At 43.3% G+C, this 26278-nt stretch overlaps 1 protein-coding gene across 1 annotated transcript in view; it reads right to left on the bottom strand.

Moving 5' to 3' along the window:
- Positions 1-21366, bottom strand: part of MYO1E (myosin IE) — a 77885-nt gene extending 56519 nt beyond the window's left edge. Inside the window, exon 1 of the mRNA XM_071568044.1 lies at positions 21285-21366. Coding sequence (XP_071424145.1) covers positions 21285-21287 — 3 coding nt within the window. The 5' untranslated portion in view covers positions 21288-21366. The remainder of the gene's footprint in view (positions 1-21284) is intronic.
- Positions 21367-26278: the final 4912 nt, after the last annotated feature.

Genomic DNA, 26278 nt, shown 5'->3' with positions numbered 1-26278 from the left:
AACCAGAGGGACTATAAATCTCTTTAAGTGGAGATTGTCATGTAGTCACATGCCTGTGGCCGTTCAGGCTAGAGAAAAACACTTTATTGCAACAGGCATGATGAAACTGCAAAAGCTGCAACACAGCAGATAACTGTGGCCAAGACTGGGTTTTCAACAGCATGTACCAAAACGCACCTTTGTGCTGACACCACAAAACTTATTAGTCCAGTGAACTGCTCCAAGTTATAACATTTCACTGTCCTGATACCAAAAATAATAAATGCAGTCAACTGCTCATTTCTGAGCCCAAGCACTGGGTCATTGGTTTAAAGTTCACCAATTTCTGAGATATTTGCTTTGATCTTCCCAACTGGGTCCTGCCCTCCTGTATGCATAGTTTCAACTGGGTAAGTGGGGCAATATAAGACAATCTCTGCTCTGGGTGGTGCCTGTGATAAAAAGCTTGTTTACCAAAGACCTGGTTGCAGAATTCCTAAATACACTGGTTGGTTTACACAGGATTTTCCCAATTAGGTGGCTTCAAGAATATCTAGTTTTCATATTGGATTAAAGAGTTGCATAATCTTGGACTGTGACCAGATGTAGAGCTCTGGGGACTCTGTGCACAAGTCACTGTCCTGAGGGGAACACCTGGACAAGGAGGGCTCCAGGAACCCAGAGCTGTGGCACAGGGAGGTGGGATGGGCAGTGAAGAGCTGAAAAGTTCTTCTTGCTCACTCAGGAGTGCCCCACACACACCAATATACCCAGTGCCCACGGGAGCTGCCAACTCCTCTCACTGGTGACAGCAGCTGGTTTGGGGGATCCGGAGGAACTCCACGCTGGGGGAGGTTCTGATGCAAAGATTGCTTTCTGTGTTTATTTTAATTTCACAGAGTGCTGAGTAAAGAGTAAAAGCTCCAGGACTGCTCAGGCCTGGTGTTTGCTGCAGCAGCAGTGCCCAGAGCAGCAGGGAGGGCTCAGGGAGCGGAGCTCATGCACCTACAGCGGAGCCGGCGCCTGGGAGGGAACAAACACACCTGGGTGGGAACGGAACGCGCGTGTGGCTCAGCCCCAGTCCTGCTTATTAGCTTTGGTGTTTTGATACTTGTGCCACTGTGGGAGACAGACTATTTGATATGTTGATTAAACCTTTAATTTAACTCTTTGAAAGAATCCAACCTTAGTATTTATTTCAGTGTACACAGATATAAATGTTTCCTTGATTAATCATTACATAAATACAAACAAGAATTTCTTCAAGCATGCCAGCTGGGGAATTAGTTACATATCTTTCCAATGGACTAAACACACAAGTTTACATCAACTCCCCAAAGGGTGCTATTAATCAAAAACCAACAGGGAACAAAATCCTGGGAGAAGCATCAGGCCCAACAAGCCTCACACACTGTGCAAAAGATTCAACCAGATACTAATGCAGGTTCTCAGCTGTACATTCACCTCTGCCAGGAGGCAACTTCATGCACAGCTTCAGTCATCCTTCATCAAGGCTTCATTTTTGCTTTAACCAATAATTACACTAAGCAGGTCCCATTTTTCTGAATAACCCATCCTGCTCAAGATTTCATACAGTTGTCGTATCTTCTTCCTCTCAGATCCCATACTTCTTATTATTAACTCTAATTGGTATTAAGCTTTTACCATGGCTCTGTAGACTTTTATATTTCCATGATAATTTATAAGTCACCCAACAAAATAAAACTACAAATTAATATACATGATCAGCCCTAAAGTAGCTCACTGCATTCTGCCAATGAAGTTGAAATCACAAAAAGATGGAAGCATAGAAATGAACTGGAAATACAAAGTTCATTCCACTCTAGAGGAACACCATGGCTATTCACTGAATATGTAAGAGAAGTGTTTGCCCAACATTTTTAGCACAACCCCCAACAGCCAGGAGACTGGGCCTCCATGGGGATTATCTGGGCTGCACCAGTGCATGTGTAAGATCCCCACACCCCAGTACTTCTATTAATTGTGGGCCAAAGTTCACTTAACAGGTAAAGTGATAGTTCCTATAAGTCTACAAAAGACAGATTTTAGCACAGAAACGGCTATTTCCCCTCAACTTTTTTTAGTATTAGACAGTTAAATGTCAATATCTAGCATTCAGATTATTAGTGAAGAAAGGTAACTGGGGCATCAACCACCTTCACAGCTGTAGGTTTCACCAGATGTGTGGATAAGCACATTATTTGCACACTACCATTCTTCATGCACATGCCAGGAGCAGCTGATACTATCAGGCCATGGTCTAGATTCAGTCCCCCAGATGCTGCATTGGCATAATCATGCTTTGAGCAGATGCCAGCCAAGGAAGCTTTGTTTCACAAAACCTGTAACTTTACCCCCGACTTTGCAGAATTATGCAAAAGACCAAATTTCAATGTCTGTTAGACTTTGTAATGCAGTAACAGCATCATAAATATACATAGGTTTCAAACTATTTCTGTTAGAGAGGGAACCACGTGAAAAGCTAAGCATCGGCTTTCAGAAAAAACTGCAGCAGACCACTGCAGATAAACACCCTAATTTTATTTAAAAGAATCTCTGTAGTGGTACAGTGCGATGCTGCATTTTATTTCCCTTTAATTTTCCATTTCTGTATCTTAAGCAAAATGCTAAACTTCATAATGAAAACCCAGGACAGGGGGAATTGAGAAGAGCAACTTAAGTCTCAGATACTGAACTGTGGCTGCAGACTTTGGCTTGCAGGATTTTGACACAAACACACCCTAAACCTAAATGCTCATGATAAACCTTGCATTCAGCTTCTGGGCTCATTTAAATTCCAACCTCTGAGTCAAACCCACACAAACTGAAAAAAATATACATATAAACTAATATCAGCTGAATTACTTTTCATCTGGTTCAGACAAGACAGCTGTTCAGGGAATACTGTTTCATTCCCTCCACCTTGAACAACCTGGACACACCCTGATGCTCAGGTTATCAAAATCCTTCCACTGGTGGCTACTGCAATTCCTTGCACTGTTGAAGCCCCAAGAGGCAGCTTCACCTTTTCTTACTCTCCACGCTACAGGCAAGATTTGTGTTTCTTTAAAAACAAAGTTCTGGCTCAAAAACCAACTTGCACTTAAGTCTGTTTCTCTAAGCTTACCTGTCAGCTTGCTAAACAACACTCTCCTTATGACCCCATCAGGACCACAGGAGCAGCTCAAACTCCTTCAAGCATGCCATAAATGCTGCCTTTGACTGCATCTTGCTGAAAGAAATAGAACTTGAAGCAGTGTGCTCAAACTGTGAGCCCAGTGCAATGCCTGTAGCTGTGCCTGTGGGCAGTCCCAGGTCAGCAGAGTGTGCCCTCAGCTGGGCACCATCACTGGGAGTGAGCACGTGGATGGGCAGAGATACCCATGAACAGGTACCCACTGCAGTCCGACTTCACCTTATTCCCAGTTACTCTGCACAGGATTGTCATCAACTTTGACAAATCCTTCCAATATAGTTCCCTTCCACACCGTTTTTTTTGCCTTCCTCACACCTGACCCAGAAACACTGAGGCACCCATAAGTCAGGATAAGAACCAGAAGGGAAAGAAAAGTGTTGGGACCATTCCAGGAGTGATACCAAAAACCAACTGCTCGTCACTTTCCACAGGCCTCCCCAGTGCTGACTAAGGGCTCAACGTGCTGTATTAGCATTTGGGTAATCCTAAACCTGCAGGTGCATTTCCAGGGCTTTCACTGCTGTTGCTGGGACAGGCAAAGAGCTTTATTCCTTTTTCAAGTTGTCCAAGATCAATTGCTTATTCTGCCACTACACAACTGCCTGGTTTCATCCCAGTCCTTATTCCTGACCCCTGATGTCTGAGGCAGTGGCTCTCCAGAGCTCAGGGGGCCTGAGAATGGCCCACAACAGGCAACTCCCAGTCCTGACTCTCCTTTGGGCAGCCCTCACACTGCAGTGCTGAGGCTCAGCAATCAGTCTTTACATAAACACAGCTAAGATTTTGCCAAGATCATTGTGTCTAAATGTTGTTATTAACCAGAGGATAATTCTGAATAAAGCAATGTGGTAAAGTATTTTTAACAAGTTGCTTGAGGCTCTTTGGGGCCATAAACAGTGTGTAAACAAAGTTTAGAATGAATTATTCAACATCTAAAATATTGAAACTCATTGAGGCTTTCAAAACCAAAATTCTTCTAATGATGAACAACACAATTAAAAAAGAACAAAGAAACATGAAACATCCAGGTATCTGTAATAACTTGCCAGTTTTATTTACACCTAGTTAAGTTTTGTTGAAAAGAAATCATTCTCCCCTTGCTTCTGCAAAAAGTATCTAGGCCACCTATGAGTGTTTGTCCCCTCAGGACTGCATGGAAAGACAATGCTGAGGTAGCCTATCCATTTTTAAATATGTTGTCCTTTTTCCAATTAAAAAAAAAGGACACAATCTACACATCCCAAGTTTTCCTCCTTGTCTGCACATTTCAGATGACTAACTGAAATCCTGTATTACAGATTCCACCTAATCTGTCACACTGAAATGGTCAGTTTGTTTCGCTCCTTATAGAGATGGATCTTCAAATATCCTCCAAGGTAACTTCTCACAAAGACAAACTTTAAAAGAGTATCAACAAAAGGAAGTCCAATAAGACCAAATTCGACAAGACCAGAGTAATTCATTACACAAACAGATGTTAATTAAGGAAAATCTTGGGGATTTTTCTTTAGATTTTTCTAAAATAAAAAGGAACTGACCATTAGGAACTGTTACTTAGTAAAATTTGTAAATTGTTTACAAGCAACACAAAATGCCCCTCCTGCAGGATCTGTTGCATTTAAATGCAGAAATGTGTAACCCAGCCTGTGTGCACGGGAATGCTTTGTGGAGTTAGGCTTTTAATACGTAGATGAATACCTTGGCTTTATAGTTTCCTATTAAACTTTTATATGCGGTGACATAAGACCTCATTCTAAAATTTCAGATGTCTATTGATTTCACTTCTATTTAATTTAGTGAAAGACTGTTTGGTTTTAAAACATAACATTTCCTCATATTAGTGAAGCATTTGAAGGACCTGCAGAGCAGGAGTGAGGTGAGGCAAAAGAACACAGTTCACCCCATGCCACCTCCTACTCCTTCAGTGCTCCTGGGCACAGCACCTGTGCCCACCAAGGCTGGGTGGGACACCCACCCCACCGAGGTCACCGCAGGGCACATGCTGTCCTGTCTGTAAGATCTAAATGATAAGCTGGAAAGGAGAATGAAGGCACAAGGCATGGAGTGCTTTAGCCCGTTCAGTAAATGAGGTGTGATTTGAAGCTCTACGGTTAGCCATTTAGCAACATAGGTTTGGATGTCACACTCCTGCTCTCAAAAATCTCTGCTGATGCCATAGAATCATAGGATATCCTGACTTGGAAGAGATCCACACAAGTCCAGCTCCCAGCCCTACACAGGACAGCCCCAAGAATCCCATCATGTTCCTAAAAGTATCATCCAAATACTCCTTGAGCTCTGGCAGCCTTGGTGCTGTGCCCAGTGCCCTGGGGAGCCTGTCCAGTGCCCGATCAAACCTTTTCTTAATATCCAACCTAAACCTTCCTTGGCACAACTCCAGGCCATTCCCTGGGTCCTGTCCCTGGCCCCCACAGAGCAGAGATCAGTGCCAGCTCTTCCCAAGGAAGTTGTACCTGCAAAGGCCATGAGGTCTCGCCTCAGTCTCCTCTTCTCCAGCTGAACACACCAAGTGCCCTCAGCAGCTCTTCACACACTTCCCCTCCAGGCCCTTCATCATCTTTATTGCTCTCCTTTGGACACTCTCTAATGGCTTCATGTCTTTCTGATACTGCAGTGCCCCAAACTGCCCCAATATTGCAGGTGAGGCCACCCCAGTGCAGAGCAGGACAATCCCCTCCCTCGCCCGGCTGGAGTTGCTGTGCCTGATGCCCCCCAGGACAGGGATGTCCCTCCTGGCTGCCAGGGCACGGCTGGCTCACATTCAACTGGCCATCAACTAGGACCCCCAGGGCCCTTTCCTGGCACTGCTTTCCAGTCTCATTCCCCAGTCTGTCCACACATCCAGAGTAATTTCTATCTCAAATAAACCTGAGCACATAACTGAGAAAAGTCTGTTTTCTACAAGGCTCCCTGTGAACATGCACAGTTCTGTGTATCATCTAGTGCAGCAATAGTGAAAAAATACACCACACATCAGGGATGTGATCTTCAACCATCCCAGCCCTCTGCCTGTGCCTTTTTCTCCTACAAAATGTTCATCTGAACAACCATATGGAAAACTATGTTATGCAGCTACACGTCTCATCCAGTAAATGAAAGCATCTCTCAAAATCTGTAGATTAAAGAATCGGACAATTAGATATGCAGATGTGCTTCTGCATGCTCCTTGTGCAACGCCTGACTGCCAGATTCAGTTTGTTCCCACTGACACACAGTTAGAAAGAGCCTGCAGCTATCCTGTTTGCAGTTTGCTCCTGTCAAATCTCAATGTTCAGCAAGGGTTGATTTGCACAGCACTTGCTTGAGAGAGCATCAGGTAAAGCCCAAATCTCTAAAGAGAGCAAGACTAGTAATTTAGTCATGGATGAGTCAGTAATTGCCCACCGGTTCAGCAGAAGGGCTATCAAAAGGGATAAAACTTTGCAAATAAAGCGTCAAAGAGATCTTGGCTATTCGTCGTGAATAAAGATGCTCTGGAACATTTCTCAAGTAAGGGTTGAGCCCAGTTCTAAAGAAGCTGTATTGCTTCTAGACAGTGTTGACAGCAGGTTCAAAAAACACTCTGCATTTCCAATCATCCAGTAATGGTGAGCATGATAGACACACACTGGTGGGCTGTGGTATACAGGTAATATCTAACACCAGCTATTCCAGCCATTCCTACCAGAAGTCTGTCCTCAGTGCTATTTTGCCCATTTAGGGCTAATGCACTAATTGTATGTATGTTTTATGGCACTTCTTAAAATTCTACAACGCTCCACAGCAGTAACTGTAAGGAGTACAGGGAAGATAAAAAATAAATTTTAATCTGAAGTCACATGTCACATACAGGCATTTAAGCAACAACATGACCTACATAACCAGGTTCATGAACTACAAATGTACAAATAACATCTGTACATCCACTTTGAACTCCACAACCTTATTGCAAAGTACAATACAGAGCTTCATTGCAGGTTTCCCTTCAGCATGTCCTGCCATGGAAATCTGCACTTTAAAAAGGATCAGAAAAACGATCCAATGTTTACACACACTGTTGACTAAGCAAGGCTAAGCCTGTTCAGAACTACTAGGAAAATCATAACAGATACCATATCACACAGTGTTATGGATAGCATTTAAGGGGTAAACCCCCAGAATCACCCTGTTACAAAGTGGAACATGCCCTTTGGGAGATGCAGCTGAAGACAGAGGACCTCTGTAAAGCCTTACTGAAAGTTAAAGGTGTAGAAGGACCAGGAATACAACTGCAGAAGGTGAGAGGTAAGACCAGAGTCAGACCTAGTATTTCAGAGTGGTGTGGCTGATCAATGGGAAGCAGGACAAGCACAGGTTTCCTATACAAGGTTAGAATCAGAGATGATGTTATGCTGAACCAATTCCATCAGCAATACTGAAGGCATATACACTGACAGCAAGAGTACTACTAAGGCAGAGCTGAAGGAGCAGAGCTTCACACTGAAAACAGAAGCAGCTTGCCTGGATCAGAGGAGGCTCCCACCATCTTGCCATCCCAGACCATTCCACTATTCCCTCTTAGATATATTTCCCTTGTTCCTGTTTGAGAAAGCAGGATCTGTCACTCAGCCTGCTGTGGCCCACGTCACACTTCCATCACAGGGGCACAATGCACTTTGCATGTATCATCTGTCAAAACCAGCAGAGGATTCCTGCCCTCTCACACACTGTAGATAATTCAGGCTCCTAGGAGAGCTCCACGACAGAGCCCATGGCAGGTGTTAGCAATGTGCCCCTTAAATATATTCCCCAGGACATCCTTATTAAAAGAGCACCAGAACAAAACAACATCCTCAGAGTGATCCCAAAGGCTCTGCATAGCTTTGGTACTTCAGGGAGGTTCTCACACACTGCCACACTAGAGACTGGAGGACAGGAATAGCAGCAAATGGACAGAACAACAAAAAGTACTCCCCCCACCTGCCAGGTTTAACACTTCCACTGTCCTGACCTGCCCTGACTTAAAACACCACCTTTAAAAAAAATTAGGTAGTTTTAGTTCTTGAATAAATTCCCAAGTCTTCAAAAATACCAAGAATGAAAAAATAAGTGCCTAGACATCTCAATGAGGTATCATGCCAAAAAAAGTAAGCAGATTCATTTAAATCCCATTCAAACTCCCCTCAAGAGTTTCAGTTGGTCAAGTATAATAGCAAAACAAGCCCTAAAAAGACACAATTAGCTACAGAATGCAGCTTCATTGTTCACTGTATCCTGTTACCAGCTTGTACATAATTTTTGCTACTAAATTGGTGCTTCTTTGTTTTGGCAATCAGATGATATTAACTTCCCCTTTGTTTTTTCTTTTCCTGTTTGTACACCTGCACTCTCAATGAGCAAACAGCAATAGGATTAGTATTTTATAGTTAACCTACAACTCCACACCTGTAGAGAGCAGAATGACAAAATACTTGTAAAGCCCTGGGGGGGGGGCAGGAGGGGACAAGACCCAAAAAACAACCAACCAAAAAAAAACCAACACTACAACAATCCTGACTTCTAACTTGGAGATCTGACTGTAGTCACCAGGTAAAATCATTTTGAAATAAAAATGGATATTCTTCCAGTATCATGTCTGCTACAGTTGTAGGATTGATTCATGGCCACAGCTGCCTCACAACAGGTACTCAACATCACAGTCACTGACTCTCCACCTCTGTGTTCTGGAGTGCTGATCAGGAAGAAATCCCCAGAGTCTTTAGTGCTTCTAAAACTGTAGGAAGTTACTACTCGCATTTTTGGTGGAAGTCTCTTTCCCCCCACACAAAGCTATGAGATATTTACCCATTCCTGAGTATCAGAGACCCAGTAGAAACCACAATAGGTGGGTTACAATCCAACAGTTCCCTTTGCTTTGTCCCTCCCAGTCCCAGGCTGAGGTGCAGCCACACTGGGCACAAAGAAAACCCCTGTACAGTGGCAGGGTGAGACTCTGAGTGCTCCATTTCCAACGTATTCTGGTCTCACAACAGACCCACGTATGGGACAAGCCAAGTGAAATAGTTCTCTAATGGCCTGAGGTGCAAAAACGTCTCAGCCTGATGTATCATTAGGAAATTATCTGAACAAAAGAAAACCTGATTTCAGTAGGTGAACACTCTCGAAGTGTGTCACACTAAAGAGCTGTTCATGACTAATTCATTAATTGTGGTAACAACATGCTTCCCCATTACATTCAAACTACCACCTTCAGAACACCCTCAGTGACGGCACAAGGTTTCTGGAGTACCTGCCTATACATTAAGGGTACAGGCTGTCCTGTCAGTGCAGCCCAAACATCCTTACTTCAGCACTTGTCATCTTTCACACCATTAAGACTATTTCCAGAATAAACAGTTCTCAAATTCCTCTTCCCAAAAGAAACACTCAGGACTGGGGGGGGGGGGGGGGAAGTTATTAAAGTCTACAAACTTATCCTATGGCACTGAAACAGGGATTTAAAATTGTGCATTGTATTCTGCTCTTCTGGGTGGATTTCAAACATTCCTTTCTTATCCAGAACTGGAAGTTTTTAGTTCTGTCAAGACTGTATCCATAATAGCTTAATTTTAGGCAGTCTGACACATGCAGCTGCACTTATTTAGTCTAAGTACACACTGCAGTACTTTAAAAGAAAAGGTCAAGCTCAGGACTTCTAAACTAAAGATCAAAATCTGCGGTCAGTAGTTTGTCTTTTTACTGGTGAGGTGCACGGGAGCAGGCAGGGCAGCTATCCCAGCAGGAAGGAGGGACTACATTCCTAGTGACTGCAATGCTTTTCTGAAATACACAGTATTTATAACTGTATATATTGGCTTAATTAGTCACCATTTAACAAAGCAGATTTAGGGCTTGGGGTTCCCTTCTCACCCCCAAATCTGCACTGGAATACAGAAGACACAAGCCCTTACAAGTAGAGGTCTCAGGAAAAAAAACATGGAGCGAGTTAGGAGGTGTAGCTGAGTTAATGTTTTAAATATTCCTTCCTTTTCCACTATGAACAGTTAAAGACCAAGCGTTCATTTCACTCAATCTACTTCATAGCCTCCCCTAATTCCAACTCTTTTTATAATTTAAAATACACCAATATTAATGTCAGCACCAATGGAAGCTCTACCAGAGAACAAGGACTTGTAACTATGTAAATACAAGCTTTTAGTATTATGAACGTTCAGGCCTGTTTATCTGAATGCACCCCCTTGGTGCCACTGAACTTGGTGCCAACATCACTCTAATTCCATGTGCAAAACTGCACTGTGCACAGCTGCAAAGAAAAAGGGCCCAATGTGACTGCCAAGCTTAAGCCATGGTTGGAGGTGGGTTCCATTGTCCAGAAACAGTGTTTTGGCCCTCTCCTTTAGTGAGGGATGTTCATTTTGTCTAGAACAACACCAAATATGGGAATAAGTAGCCCCGGCTTTTCTGTTTCCTTTCAAGTGTTCCTAGAACGAACCAATAATAAAAACAAAGTAAATGACAGGAAGAAACCACTGCTGGTCATGAACTTATTCTGTATATTGAGATCAGGTCTCTGTGGACTGGGTGTGCTGGTATTTCAGGCATTAAGGGCCCTGGAAGCAGAATTCCTATTTACCACTAGACAAGCTTTAGCAAATAGTACTCATGGGAACGGCATTAAGACTTCTGGAGCAGTCAGCTGGGTCACTGACACTAAGAACTGGCAAACTAAGTACTCCTGTCAGTGTTAAAACTGTCAGTTAGCAATAATACTATCTACGTGAAATAATTAATTCATTCTCTGTGTGCTAGTGAAGTTCAACCACTTTGTAGACCACAAGAGGCTCACATGTTTCATTACATACTCCTGAGACTGAGGTCAAGGTCAGTGGAGACTGTAGTGAGTTCTGTAAAGAACTGGGTGTTTGAAGGCAGCTTCAAGCTAGAACAGATTACTCTCCATTATTGTATACACTTTTTTAAACCGCAACAGAACCCACTTCAGTTGTATTAAAATATAGGTTTTGTTAACCACATATTATGTATGCTGGTTTGTTATTTAAAGCCAGTATCAAACTGGGCAAATTCTTATTTTCTTCAGTACATTGGATCTAGTCCTTTTTTGCCATGCAGATATACACTACACAGTGCTGTGAGATGAGTGACAGTTACAGGCAGATATTTAAGTTGCTTTGAGTAACTGCTTTAGTTGCCAGAAACAGGTACTCAACATTATCTCGAGTTTCACATACTTGGGCACTGTCAAGTCCTCTTTGAAGTGCAGGTACACTTCTGATCTGACTTGCTCTCCTCAAGACCTATTCCTGTCTTCTTTCTCATCTGAAAATGGGTCCTGCCTGGAATTCTGTAGTTGCAACTCAATGCTGAGACAATAAACAAGTAAAGTACAGCAAAACAGCAAAAGCAGTGGCCTCTCCTACAATGAAGTCATTCTCCCCACTCCCAACTCTGCTTTAAATGGAGCTCAAGTTTTTGACCATTTGAGGCCAAACCTCAAATTGGACCTCCACAGACACACACAGTGTCATAACAGGATCTCCATATGTTACAAAACATCTGACTTTTTTCCCCACGTCAAGCATGGGGAAAACAAATAGAATAGTCTGTAGAAGTCAGCACAAGTTTAAGGGCAAAGTCTACCTGCTGGCAATCTATTCCTGTAACCACCTAGGATCCCCAACAGCATGGGCTTTGGATCCTTCCAGGGCTCTGGAATGCTGTTCCTGCAGGGACTTTGCCCTCAGCCATTGGTAAGTACTGAACGTGGAACACACACCCCAAGGGACCTGCTGAGTCCCATCACTCAGCTGGAAGGCAAACACAAGCTCTCTGTGCCAGTGCCACCCCTTCCTGGTGCAAATGTGGGCTCCAGACAACTCCAACAGGAACTCCCAGCTGTCCGAGGAAAAAGCAGGAGGAGGAGCTTTGCAGGGCAGTCACCGCAGAGCAAGGAATGGCTGACAGCTTGGGTACAGCTCAGGATGGATTTATGCATTTTGAGCTCTTTTGCCACAGATTTCCCATAGGTTTATGCTGCTCCCCTCCAATAAATAGGTTTATTCCCCCTCCACCAGGGCCAGTGAATTCCAAAAAGGCACCTTACTCCAGACTACTCAAGTCTTGCAGGTTACACAAAAACGAGCCAGGATCCCCTCAAAAACTGGAAACATCCAAATTGCCCAACTCTGAGAAGCTATTTTTGCTTTTCCACTGCAAAACCAAAATGTTTTACATAGGAATCTTTGGTTTGCTGAATCCAGCAATTACTAACCAATATAGCAGTGGCCAGTGTATACTTCAATTTGAGGGGAAGCACTGAAAAAGGCTTTGGAGAGTACCAACAACACAGCATCAAGTTGTGGAAACGTGACTATGCATAAGGCACAGTTTTTAAGGGGAGAAAAACTTCAGAAAACTAGAGAACTAGCTGAAGTAATTCTGTTCTTAGAGGAACTACTATGTTTTAATTGGTGAAGTAAAATATTTGTTTTCCTTGATTGAGGCAATTCAGGAACTAATCTGGTTTCATGCAGCAGCAGGATAGTACATGTGGTATAGAAGCTGTATGTAACAGAATCATGCTTTGGAACACATCAGTTTTCATAGTACCCAAATTTTTAATTCAAACTGTGGTAGGAAAGATATCAGAAGTTTCCTGACAGGAGTAGTGTGTCATTCTAACTTGCTTTCATAAAAACTGTACTATCAGGAATCAACAAAAAGACATAGACTGTGATACAAAGGTCTAATATAACAATGGATTCCTATGACTAATTTGTTTTCCTAGATGATTGCATCCTATCACTAATTCCTTCAAAAACATGATCTATATTTAGATAGCAGAAATAATTACACAAAATTCATGTTTCATAGGCCTTACAAGGAAATACTGTAGCATTTGTTACTAAGTCAGGCTATGCAGACAGCGAGTACCTCTGTGCTCTGAAAGCATGAATGGGTGGGTGGTTTTGTAGCTTTATATACTTTCTGGAATGAATCTCAACAAATTTTAAATTCCCCATTTAATTTAAGTATATCTTTAGAATAAGGATGACTTTTCCATTACTATTATAAATACTTTTGTACATTTCCCTTTCTTTAGATAGGTACTGAATACAGTTGGGAACCAATACAGGAAAACAAATACTTTTGTGACTGATCAACAGACAAATCAGATATTTCTCAAACACTGAAAGAAAAAAACAAATACTCAAAAGCATGCATTTGCTTTTGAGTCCCCAGAAATGGCCTTTAAGATTAGGTTTAGCAGAAGTACTCCTTCAATATGTCTTAAGAGCACTGCTCCACCTAGCAAGTGAAGTATTTTCCAGCCCCTATCCCAAAACATCTGCCATAGGATAGTCCAAACCCCAGGTCATCAGGAGGTGTATATGCTGGTATGTGCCAGAAGAACCACAACAGCTAAGATGTTTAAAACACCGAGGTAAGCTTTTGTACTCAGAATCTTCCTACTAACTCCCCAGAGCAGGAGCACTTTTATACCAAATGAGTCCTCAGAGTGTACAATGGTCACAACCTCAAGGACTCCAAACATGTTGGCAGCATTTCTTAAAAGGAATTCCAATACACTTTGTATCCGTGCACTTCTCTATGAAGTTGGGAATAACACAGGGTTAAAAGTTATTGCAAAAGCAAATTTGGAAGCTCTTAGGCATTTGTGCAGACTTGTATCCTTCAAGGCAGTAAAAAAAACAAAACAAAACAAGATGAGACAAGCTCTTGACTACCGCTTGGCACTGCAAATACATTACTGACAAGAGGTCCCAGCTTCCATCTTTTTGTGTTTCTGCTATTAGCAACATCCAACTCAAAGCACAGGAAAAGACATCAATCACTGGAAAAGATAACAGCACTGGTAAGCTGCCTAGAATTTAAAGCCTCACAAATACTGTGGAATGTCAGACTGAAAGCAGAAGACTGTCCTAGGTGCAAGATCAAACATCAGACAGCATATTTCATAAGACACGAGCAAGAAAGACTTTAAATCTTTCTGTGTGTTGAAAACATTTCCTTTGTTTTATTAAGTGTATCAGGCTGCACTGTTCAGTCTTGAGTATGACTTCAACACTTAAATTAGACGAGGCTGACCAAGAAGTGGTTACGAACTCAGGCTCAGCTGATGACAGTGATTCAGTGAGTGGTTCTGAGCTGGCAAGGAAAAAAAGCCCCACATTTCCTGTACAAGGACAAGTGCAGCGAGTCACTATGAGACTGCCAGTCCTGTTTGAAGGATGCCAACAAAACCCTCTCATTTAGGCTTCAGATTGCTGAATAAAGCATGAAAATAGCTTCTAGAAGCACATGCCTTTGCATAAACCATTTACGTCCCCTTTTTTGATGAAGGAGGCTAAAGAAAGACATCTCTCATCACTCCACCCCAAGGCCATTGTACTGTTCCCCTGACAGCCAGAAGTGGCTTTCACCAGACATTTCTGGCAGATGAAAAATCACCCAGATCACAGGACAGAGGCCAGACCTACTCTGTAGTCCTTTTGACACTTCCAGAACAGTGTTGATGGTAAAGCTCAAGACCTGCTAATGTCTGGCTTTAACTTTCAAGTTCACATTCAGTTGTTGAATTTAGCAAGTAGCCTTAGTAGATAATTCTTCACACTTACAAGCACCTTGTAAGCAGGCTTCCCAATAAGCAGCACTTCTGATAACTCTGACTCATTATCCAATTCCCAGCACTGCTTTCCTTGTCAGCTCTTACATCAGCTTTATTCAAAAAAGCATTTTCAGTTTCAATTAGAAAAATTTCAATCCAGAATGTTTTTTGAGAGATAAACTTTACAGTTTATGAATCCAATTCACAAGTTATTTTAATATCAGTTAAATGCCACTATGTCCTTGGAAAAAGAGCCTTGACCATACCCCTCTTCATAGGCTACCTACATCAAATAATCGTGGGGTTAGATGCACCTGCTGCTGCACATGATGCCACCAAACCCCAAAGCCATTTACACATTATATGAAGCATATTTAATAGATTAGGCAGAAAACACCTGTCAGGTTCAGTGTGTGGGAAAGCTTTAGGCTAAAGACACCTTTTCCTACCACAGCAATGACTTAAGCAGAGAGAAGGGATCCCATGCACTGCCAGGGCTTGACTACACACCTGGTCTCCTCAGGGGGTTCACACTTTTCAAGAGGCGAGGGAGGAAAGCAGTAGGTGGAGGACAGGAAAGCTAGAAAATGAGGATGAGTCAGGAGAGGAGCGACAGCCGGACTTCCTGGGCAGGACAGTAATTGGCATCTCAAGAACGTGAGGGAAGGGAGCAGGAGATGGGAAAGGCTGAACTGAGCCAGGAAGGTCTGAGTGAAACAGCTGCTCACACCCAGGCTCCCCCAGGAGGCTGAGGCTGCGCAAGAGCCCAAGGAGGAGCTGAGGTGAAGGTCTGAACAACTCCCCAGAGTGAGACAGCTCTCGGTTCTGATCTTAGGGAGAAAAGTCTTGTTTACTTTCTGCCACATGCCTCAGATGTTTACAAATACTTTTACACCCGTGTAGTAGAAATAATAAAAGCCAAACAACACACTATCGCTGAGAGTCCTTTGGCTACAGCATTTTCAAAAGTTAGCAGGCACCCCATACCCCTGGAATACTTCTCACCCACAAGCAGGAAAAAAAGACACTTTCATCAGTTAACAGGAGTGCCAGTGGTGTCCTAGTGACCAGCACCAACCAGAAAAGCTTGACAGACAACAGGTAGTGAGGAAGTGAGTGACCTTCAACAGGTAAGAATATGGGCGACAGAACCTATATATGATTTGCCCTTTATACCGAGGCAAACCTTTGTTGCTCATATTCAAGGTGGGAGTATAACTAAAGTGGCTTCATTCAACGAGTTAACAACAGTGCAAGCTGGCCCTTTTTTACCAAAGCCTGTGCCTGGTGACTTCTGTGCTTGCAGAGGAACTGTTTTCCAAATCCTTATTTTTGTACCACACACACACAGACTCCTCCCAGTTCCAAAACCTGCTTCAACTTTACTGCTTCCAGTCCTGCACTATTAACTCCCAAAACAAAACCCTTTTCAATTAGGTGCAAACTCCCTTTCTAACACAGCTCTTAATGCTTTCCAATAGCCACACACCTAGATCTAGGATGCAGCTTCCTAAAAAAGCAGACTGAAGTATTGCATTACAAGAGTGGTTTAGGAAACTGAAAAGGAAAGCAGACGACTTTGTCATTTATGAGCCGTTTATTGTGACAACACCCAGAACCAAAGGGTAAGTAAAAGCCGGACAACTTGCAGGCGAACCCCAGACTGGACTCAGCAGCAGAGCTACATCGACCTGTGTCAGAACTGTTCAGAAAGTTCAGAACTCCAGAAAGTTCACTCCCAGGAGCAGCCAGGGGCCCTGGCAAAGGAAGGGTAAGAGCTAAGAGACCTGGAGGAAAGATCACCTCTGGTGTTTTTGCTCCCATCCTCATCGGATGCAGCAACTAAGTTAGATTTTACTAAAATGAAGGATTCCTCTGTAGCTGTGAAGATGTTTATTTACATGTTCTCCAGCGATACATAAGTAATATATACATGCATACTACATTAGAAGACAAAGCCAAACACGGGCATTTCAGAGTCCTTATCCTGAAATTAAGAACAGAAAAACTTTTATTCTTTAATATAACTTGCATAGAGAAATGCATGACCTTTTAGATCGGTGTCACTTTTAGACTAACTCCTTCAACTGAGAAGAGAATATACTGGTATTTGTGAAGCAAAATTAATTTAAATTACTGCAAGAAGAGCTAATAAGACTCCTCTAAAGCAATATGCGACTTAAGATACGAACATTGCTAAGATTTTACTGAGAACTCAGAAAAAGTTTGACATTCCATGTGCTCGCTATCACAAAGGATCTAAACCCCTTGTTTTAACGTCCCCCATTCTGCATATGCAGCAATGCATAAGAACAAAGCAGTGAGACAGGCACAAGTAACCCCTTAAAGATAAAAAAAAGTGGCTGCAAATGGTTTAGTTAAACTAATAGCAGTGTCACCCCATTTCCTTCACAACTAGTTAAGTACAGAGGGTGGGAAAAAAGCATTTCCGGAAGGCAAGAGATTATGAGGAAAATGCTTAAGATGTACAGACATACACAATCACCTATCAGTTTTCAGCTGCAAAAGCTGCATTTGAGGAACATCCTGCATACACGAGTGTCTTCTGAAAAAGTGCTCTAACATACACAATATATCCATAAATCATGGACCTCAAATTTAGAGGTCTAAATTAGACAGAAACAAAGAAGAGCATGCAGACAATCCAAGCCTAAACAAAACACATCAAGTATGAATCACCACCTTTACTACTGAACATGCTACTGTGTTTTATTATATTTTATATATCAGCCACAGAAACACACCATGGAGCTGGGAGATTTTTCCATGAACACACCTCTCGACATAACGCAAAGCACATGCTGTTACTCTCCCCAGTATTCCACACTTGGCAGAAAGCAAGGTTGGAGCTCAGGCTGCTGTCTGCAGCACCAGACAGAAAAGCACCCTTCAGACAGAGAGGCATCACTGTCTTGCTTCTGACTTCCTTGCCCCCCCAAAAAAGACTTAAGACAGTATAAGGTCCCAGTTCACAGCACACATCAGCTATTTTAGGACTGAATCCTAAAGGCCAGCAAGGTCTCTCAGGCTCATCCAGTCTTTCTTTTCTGCAGACTTTCATAGGCACTACATGTAATCAACACATCCCCAGCATCTAGCTGGACTGGGCTATAAATATCTGCCCTCTACTGATGTCAAGCTATGCTAAACTGCTATAAAAAAAGTTCCTTTTTAAAAATCAACTTTCCATCTTTGTTGAAGAGGTGGAAACAGGAAGATACCAAGTATGCCCAGACAAAATGCACACATGACTGCAACATTACAGAAAATTGCTTAGCACTGAAATGCTGGTTAAAGGCAACAGAGAAACGCTTTGGTTTTTTAATGTAAGTAAATTAGATAGCCCCATCTTGCTCAACAATTTGTGAGTTAATCCATATACTGATGATCCTGCTTTCTCTTGGAACCTTTCTTGCACACTCTGCCCAACAAAATGGAACAAAACTTCAGAATAACAGAGATTATGCAAAAGCAGGCAAAGTTGATCACTGATGGATTGTTTTTGTGCTTAGTTGGTTTTGTGGCTTGCTTTTTTTTACATAGACATAGCAGCAGTTTATGCCTTAGAAAATATTGTATTTGCTGACTGACATTCTATGTTTTCTCCTTAAGAGAGTCAAAGCCAGCTGACAGTACTCAGGGGAACTATCTTTCCCTGAGGACTACAGAGCTATTTCAAATCAAAGGTCCAAGATCACATTGTCACATTAACGTGACAAGATCATTTCTGTGACATGGTACAGATTCTCTGCCCAATTCCAGACCCTCCAATGCATCTCCATGACCTACCCCATTACACGATGAAGGTTCAAGCTCACGTATTAGCAGCAGAAGTTGCATAAAGTTCAGCTGACCTTATGTTTTACTTTGAGCAAGTTTCAGCTCAGCTGTGCCAAGAGGTTTCCCAAGTATTATGGATAGAGCCCTTCACTGGAGTGGGACTACTTGACACATAATATCAATTTTTGAAGTCTTACAAGTTGCAGCTTAGCTGTTAGAGGCTGATAGGAGTTTTGAATTTTAAGCATGGAACACAAAGTTAACAAAATAGATGCATTTCAAGAGGAAAATTTCAACAGTTGCCAGATGTTCCTTAGAAATGTCAGCATTAATGCAGTTTCACCCCACTGTTGCTCATTCCCACCCTGTATTGCCACGTACAGCCATGAAACAGCTCACTCATCCCATGTCTGCTGATCTACTCCTGAATCCACAGTTCACTCAATATAGATATTAATCTGATTAAAAATAAACCAGCAAAAACCAGCACACGTATTGCTAAGTCGCACAGAGGCTCAGTCCTGCCAGCTGCCCCGAGTGGGGCAGTGCACCATGGCAGGGACCAGAGGAGGCACATTTACTCCACAGACACCTTGATATGCTCTGCTCTACCAGACTGAGAAAAGCAGACAGCAATTCATTCCAGTGGCAACTCAGCACCCTGCACTGGGCACCCTATCAGAGCAGGAAAAGGTCACTCTAAGGTCTACAGAGAAGATATGCCAGAAAAAGACTTAATTTAGAGAACACAAAACACTCATAACATTCTGCTTCTTTTCCCTTTCAGACATCAAAATTGTTAAGACAATAATAAGGGGAATAATGTGAGGGTTTTTTATACAGCACAGAGAATGAGTATAAAGTTTCAGGATATTAGTAGTGTGATTCATGTTCATCAGCAGCCATTGTACATCCTGCCAGGCAATCCTTCTGCCAGCTAAGTTACAAAATACTACCTTCCAAACAATTGTTTCGGCAGAATTATTTGAAAAAGCAGTGCTTTTAAAAACGATCTTTTCCAGTTTTGTTTTATTCATTACTTATTGACAATCTAAAAACGCAGTTCACATTAGCTTGAGATTTCCCAGTGGAAGACTTCAGTATCAAACTAAAAGCTGGAGGGTAACTGTCTCAACACTTGCCTAAAAAAGGTATCTTGTTAAAGAAACTAGTTCTCTTATTTTGATAAAGCAAAACTCACAGCCTATATTACCAACTCATTATACGCATTGACAAGAACTGTACTTTGATTCAAACCTTTCATTAAAAAGGAATCAATGGAGCAGATTAACCGGCTGGTCTCAGGGTATTACTGGTAACAGGCAGACATCTCTGAAGCACCTGCACCAAGGCCTTCCACCCCACCCAACATGTCAGCAGTCCACACAATGTCACAATCTCTCCCAGAGACTCCACAAGTGCCACAGGTGTCTGTGACCCAGCCAGTACCAAGAAGGAAAAGTTATGGCTGAAGAGTCAATATGAATCACCTGGCAAAACAATCAAGTCCCAGGGGACACATGTACCTATCTTACTCATAGTTCCTCACCAAATGCAGGTTTGTAAGAGCTGGTGGTAGCACCATCCCTGACCTCTACAGACATTTCAGCTTCCTAACTTTTGCAAGGCTTTATTTAAGGCAAAGACTTCTGCTCCACACAGGTGTAACCAGGCACAACTGTACTTGCCTCAGGAAGACAAAGCACAGGCAGTGGCAGTAAGAGAAACATCCCTGAAAAGGTATTGGAGGTGAAGCTCTGAATACACAAGGACTAGGTTGGTCAGCCTTTAAAATTTAACTTTAGTTAAGCTTTAGTGAGAATATTGCAGAAGTTTTACAAGCATCTTAACTCTTAGATCTTTAGGATTCTGAACTTAAATAAATTACTTATTTTCAAGTTCCAGATTTTAGCCTGGTTTATTGCCACATAGGATTTTTCACTACTTACTCTAGGTTCTTGCATAACAGGTAGGCATAATCGTTACGTGGATTACTTCAGGAGGAAAGCTATCATCAGTCATCAGGAGGCAATTACTAAGGACAAACTAGGTTTACCTGCCGAACCTCAGTGTTCCCCCAGTCTGACACTGATGTGTTTCGCTGATATCCCATCCCCTCGTCCCCCCGGCAGCGGCGGTGCCGGAATTCCTGGGATATTCCGGGAGCCGCATCTGCTGCACACCTGCGTGTCCCCGCGGGGGCCGAGGGGCCGCGGTGCCAGCGGTACCGGGCACGGGGGGCCCTGGCAGCTCGGGGCGGGTCTGCCCGCACAGACCCCTCCGGGCGCTCCCGGTGACCCGGAGAGGCGTCACCTGTTGTTCCACCACCCCGTCCCGCAGGATTCCTGCTGCTCTGGGACACCAACATCCGAACCCTCCTTCTCTCCCAGCGGCGGGAGAGGGCGGGACCCCGGCTCGCGCTTCGCAGGCGGCGCCGGCCCTGCCCGCGCCCAGCGGCGGGACGGGCGGGCTCGGGACGCGGCCGAGGGCACCGACCCGGCTCCGGGGGCCAGTGCCCGGCCCGGCCCCGCTGCCCGGCGCGGCTACACAAGCTCTCCCCGGCCGGGAGCGGGGCACGGGGCGCTACCGTGGCCCCTTCCCGGCCCCGCCGGGGACACGACCCGCCGCCCCCTCCCCGGCCCCGCCGCGCCCCGCGCTCACCATCGCGGCTCCCTCGGCGCTGCGCTGCCCGCGGCACTGCCCAGACACGCCGGCGCCCCGGGACGGACGGGCGGACGGACAGACGGGCGGGCGGGAGGAGGGGAGGGAGCAGGAAGCGGCTCCGCCCTCCGCGCGCGCAGCTCCAGCCACGGCGGGGCGGGAGCGGCATCGGGACGGGAATGGGAGCGGGAGCCGGGGCTGCCCCGCGCGGGCGGTGTGTCCATAAATGGAGAACTCGCCGCGCCGCAGCCGGGACGTCATTCCCGCAGGGAATCCCGGCGCGTGCGGCCCTCGACCCCCGGCCCGGCGCCGTGGAGCGGCCGCTCCTCCTGAAGCATCCCCGTCTGGGGCGGGCAGTGCTGCGCCGGGTGCAGCACCTTAGAGTCGATGATCCCTGACGATCAATGATTGTGAGAGTTGGGCTCTGTGATCCCTATGGGTCCTTCCAGCTCCAGCACTCCGTGTCTGCTTTAAGCGAACAGCACCGGCCGTGCCCCTCCGCGGGAGCCCTGCGGGCTCTGCTCTCAGCCCACGGACCCGCAGAACCAGGCGCTGCTAATCCGTGGAAACATCGGACAGTACGAAGCATCTTGTCACCGAGTGGATGCTGAAATAAGTCCCACGGACACCTCTCAGGCACAAAACAACCCAAGTGCCTGCAGGCAGCCGGGATCTCCTCCACGTTGCTCGAAGCGTTGTGACCAGGACACGACCTGTACAACTTCAGGGACTGCCCTTTCTTAGGGATCAAACCAGTAAACCCACCCACAGCTGGGGACTGGAGTCAGGTCAACAAACGCTTGAAGCCCTGCTGTTGGCTCTAATAGATTTCTAACGCCACTTCTAAGCCAGAATAGAAATAAAATGGAAACAACATATTGTAACAATCACAACAGCCAGACCACGAGTCATATGTTGATACTTCTTCCAAACCACCTTCAAAAGCGCTCCCAAGAAGTACAGTTCCTGGCTCTCATCAATAGATGGGACTGAGATTTAGCTTATTTCCGATTAAAAAGAAGTGCAGTTACTGGAAAAAAATAGGTAATAGGTTACACAGAATATATGTATTCAATTTTCATTGCTTGTTTTTATAAACAAAATAAAGACTTGCTTCCATGCTAATTTAGAGATCAGGCATAAGTGGATTCACTTCTGAGTTTTTAGAGGAAAGTTCTGCTCTGGCTGCTCCGAGGCAGGTGCTGGTTCTCCAGCCAGATCTGCCAGTGTAGAGGAAGCACAGTGCCAGTGAGCCCAGGCACATGGCTTTGTCCTCAGAGACCTGGCTGCAGGATGGCTTTGATGGTTTGCAGACATTAAACATGGCTGGGCAAGTGTTACAAACTCAAACCACTCTGACATACACAATACAGAAATGGGACTAAACTTCAACAGTTTATCTGGCCCCCTCAGACTTTGGTGGTTTGGATGAAACACAACAGCCCTTTGGGCACGTTTCATCCTTGCTTCTGAAGAATAAAGAAAACACTCCCTGAGCTCAGCTGGGTTTACACTCTATGGTTACTGGTCATGTGAATCTTGGTATTTCCATAGTGGTTTGCTTGGATGTTAGCTGACATTGGTATGAGAGGTAGGAAATACTTTCATTGAGAAAATAGCTGGGTGGTAAATATGAGCTACAATAGCTATTAAAGCAAAAATACATCTGATAGTGCTAAAAGTGCACAGAACTTAACAGGAGATGAGTTTCACACTTTAATTCTCAACAGAAGGTGAGTAACAGCAGTTTCACGGAAATAGGACAAAAATAATTTGCCTATTATTTCATTTGAACATTAGAACATTACATAAAATTATGAGACATTGATAAAAAGCAGTGAAAGAAACCCTGCAAGAATTCACAGAGTTTATGTATGTTGGGCTGACAAAAGAGAGAATCAATATAGGGTTTTTAGGTTTTTATATTTGTATTTGCTTTGGATGTGGGTGTTTCTAATGTATAGGTTAATTTTCTTAAGACACGTATATTTATATGTATGTGTTTTTACATACATACAAACATCTTTATAATTACTTACAAGAAAACAGAAACAAGGTTGTGGAAGAGCAGTTAAACAGTGCATTCACACTGGCAGGCTAACAGAGAAACTGTCCCAGGTTCATTGCAATTTGTGTGTGCTACTGGATCCATCTACTCTAGATGGACTAGAGGATGACTTTCAACAAAATTCCTAGAGCTGAAGGAATCAGTGCTCTGCATCTGCATGAACCTTTGCTAACCACTGTGTATACCAAGCACAGTCTCATTCACAATGAACTCTTTTCATGCTTTTAAACATTCTGCTTATTTTAATGATAAACACCTAATTCCCAAGCTGACTATATGAAGTGAATGATACTTATTCAACATCCCTGCTCAGAAGCAGGGGAAGGCATTTCCCTTAGAATGTCAGTGGTGGTGTGCCTGGTCTGCATGCCTGGGTGCTCCAGCCATGAATGTACAAGTCACATCTGAGAAAGGCACAACCTTTTCATATTGAGGAGCTCCAGTAGAGCAGAGGACCCTCTGTACTTTTAAATGATGCACAAATCTTAGAAAAGGTGACATTCCTGTCATAACATTCATATGGACAGGCCAGCTTTCAAAGGCCTAACTTGAACAGATTTGAGAAAAATTCCCTGCGTTAAGACCTTGCATGAGTTGTTTCAGCACGTATATTGTCTGAGAGGATGTTTGGTTAGTAACACCTACCAGCTCATGCACACAAGTGCTACATCAAGGATTATTTTCAGCATGTTTTCTAGCTGTGAGCATTTGCATCATTTGATCCTCCTGATACTGATCACTAGTGCTAAGCTTCAGGTAAATACTTAAGGACCAAGCTTCACTTCAGTGCCTGCAAAGCTGGCTCAGCATTTTGGACTTTCAGAGACTGGTACAGGCTCAGCACTGATGGGAGTGACTCCAGCCCCTGCCATCCCCTGATTTGGAGCCCGCTCTGAACTGGGCAGTACCACAAGAGAGAAGTTGTTGCCTCCATAGCAGATCTGGTGACTCACACGTGCCTTCCCACCTACCCACTGCCTGAGTGCCAGCACCAAACAGGAACCAGGCTCATGCTAAAGTGTAAAAACACTAAACTGCCTGAAAAAAGCACAGGGTCTTTTCCCTCTGGAAAAGCCACAGAATATAACTTTCCCTTGCCCTCCATTCTCAAAACATAATTGTGGCTTCAGAAAGAAATGACTCTTACGAGAAGTCAGTGAATCTGGAAAAGATTAGAAATTTTAATGAAAGAACTGCTCTAACTGCTTTCTAATCAGTTAAAACTGACAAAAAATAATAAAAAAAGAAGGCACTAGGGCTTTTCTCTTACTTAGAGACTATAAATAGAGTAAGTTTTATAAGCCACTTATTTGTTTTCTGTTGACCAGAATAATTTAATTAATAATTAATGTCTGAAAGCCATTAAAATAAGGCTTAATACCCTTAACAAGACATCATACTTTTAGTTAGAAAACCACACAGTCTGGTAGTTCTTAAAAAGAAGAAGGATTTGTGTAATAGAAAACCACATTATATTAGGTTGAGGGAACTTTAAATATTCAATGTATTTTTTCCTGTATCTGCCTTCCAAAGAATAAACAGACACTTTTCAATTGTAATATTTTCCTAACTCTGCCTTCAGTTACACTTGGAACATGTAGAATTCTACTTCCAGGAAATAAATGGTGTCAGCAATTTCTTCTTGTGAAATGTAGGGAGAAGCAAAATGACATCTATAAAACAAAGGCAGAATTTTATGACTTAAAATGTGATGAAATCACTTCAAAGATTAGGACAGGTTTCCATGTTGGAAAACAGTGTAATTGTTGTAGCTGTCTCTCACTCCCTTTCCTGTGCCTATCAAAATTTCTTCTTCCCTCTCTTTTGTTGGCCTCAAATGAGAGAAGCATATCTGTTCAGAAAACACACCTTTAACGTGTTCAACATGTCCATCTAAAATACCACTAGAGAAAAAAGTACAGTAACAAAGTCAACAGCCCTTTTTTCTCCGCTGTTTGGTTTGGGTTTCTCTGAGGAAAAATAGTGTGTGGCTCTTTCACTGTGGATCTGATTAAGAGATGCCTCAGATGTGAGCGATAGTTAGAATTCATGGAGTTGAATTTTTCTCCAACTGCAAACCAAAACATATGAATAATGCTGTTATTTGCAAGGCTGGTATAAATCTGGAAGAAGTCCACAAGGGCTTGGTAACCGAGGAGTTCTGCCTCCTGCGTTCCCATGACTGAATTCAGTTAAGCTATGTAGGTTCCCAACAAAAAAATTACAAGAATTACATTTTTTTTCCTCAAAGGAAGATTTTTTGAAACATTACACAAGCTTTTAAGATCAAAACTTTATGTTATGTTGGGCAACCTGATCTAACATCAACATTAGTCCTGCTTTGAGCAGGGAGTTGGACCATATTCTCTCTGAGATCCTTTCCAGACTAAATTACTTCATTTTTGTAATTCTGTGATTCTTTAAAATGGGGCTCCATTCATGAGTGAGACATTTGAAGACTCCAGAATAAATCCATGTTATTGTTGATGTTGTGTCTTGATAAAAAAAAAAGTGATTGTGATATGAATTTTCCTTTAAGGAAATAAATGTACATGTTCACTATGAATTACACTGAAGATGTAACGACATAAAATACAACAGTCTAGTACTGCTTTAGTGAGAAATATCCAGAATGTGATATAAGTAAAAAAATTAATGATTGCTGATAACACAACATGAAAAGAGCATCAGCATGAATCAAACCAAAGACCATTCACCTCAAATCCTGTGTTGACCAGTGGTGTTTGGGATGCCTTGGGAAGAGCATAAGAACAAACAAGAATTTAGATGTCACTTCCCCATCTCTCAGTCACCCTCTGTTGCTGGAGAAGGGCTGGAGGGAGAAAGCCGACTGAGAGCTACCATGGGGGTACCTTTTAAGGTTATTTTCGAGACTGCAGTAGGAGGTACAAATGTTGTGGTTTTA

This window comes from Pithys albifrons, chromosome 13 (genome assembly GCF_047495875.1).
Source record: "Pithys albifrons albifrons isolate INPA30051 chromosome 13, PitAlb_v1, whole genome shotgun sequence".
Lineage (NCBI taxonomy): Eukaryota > Metazoa > Chordata > Aves > Passeriformes > Thamnophilidae > Pithys > Pithys albifrons.
Note: the sequence above shows the minus strand (reverse complement) of the source record. Positions and strands in the feature narration are given on the sequence as shown.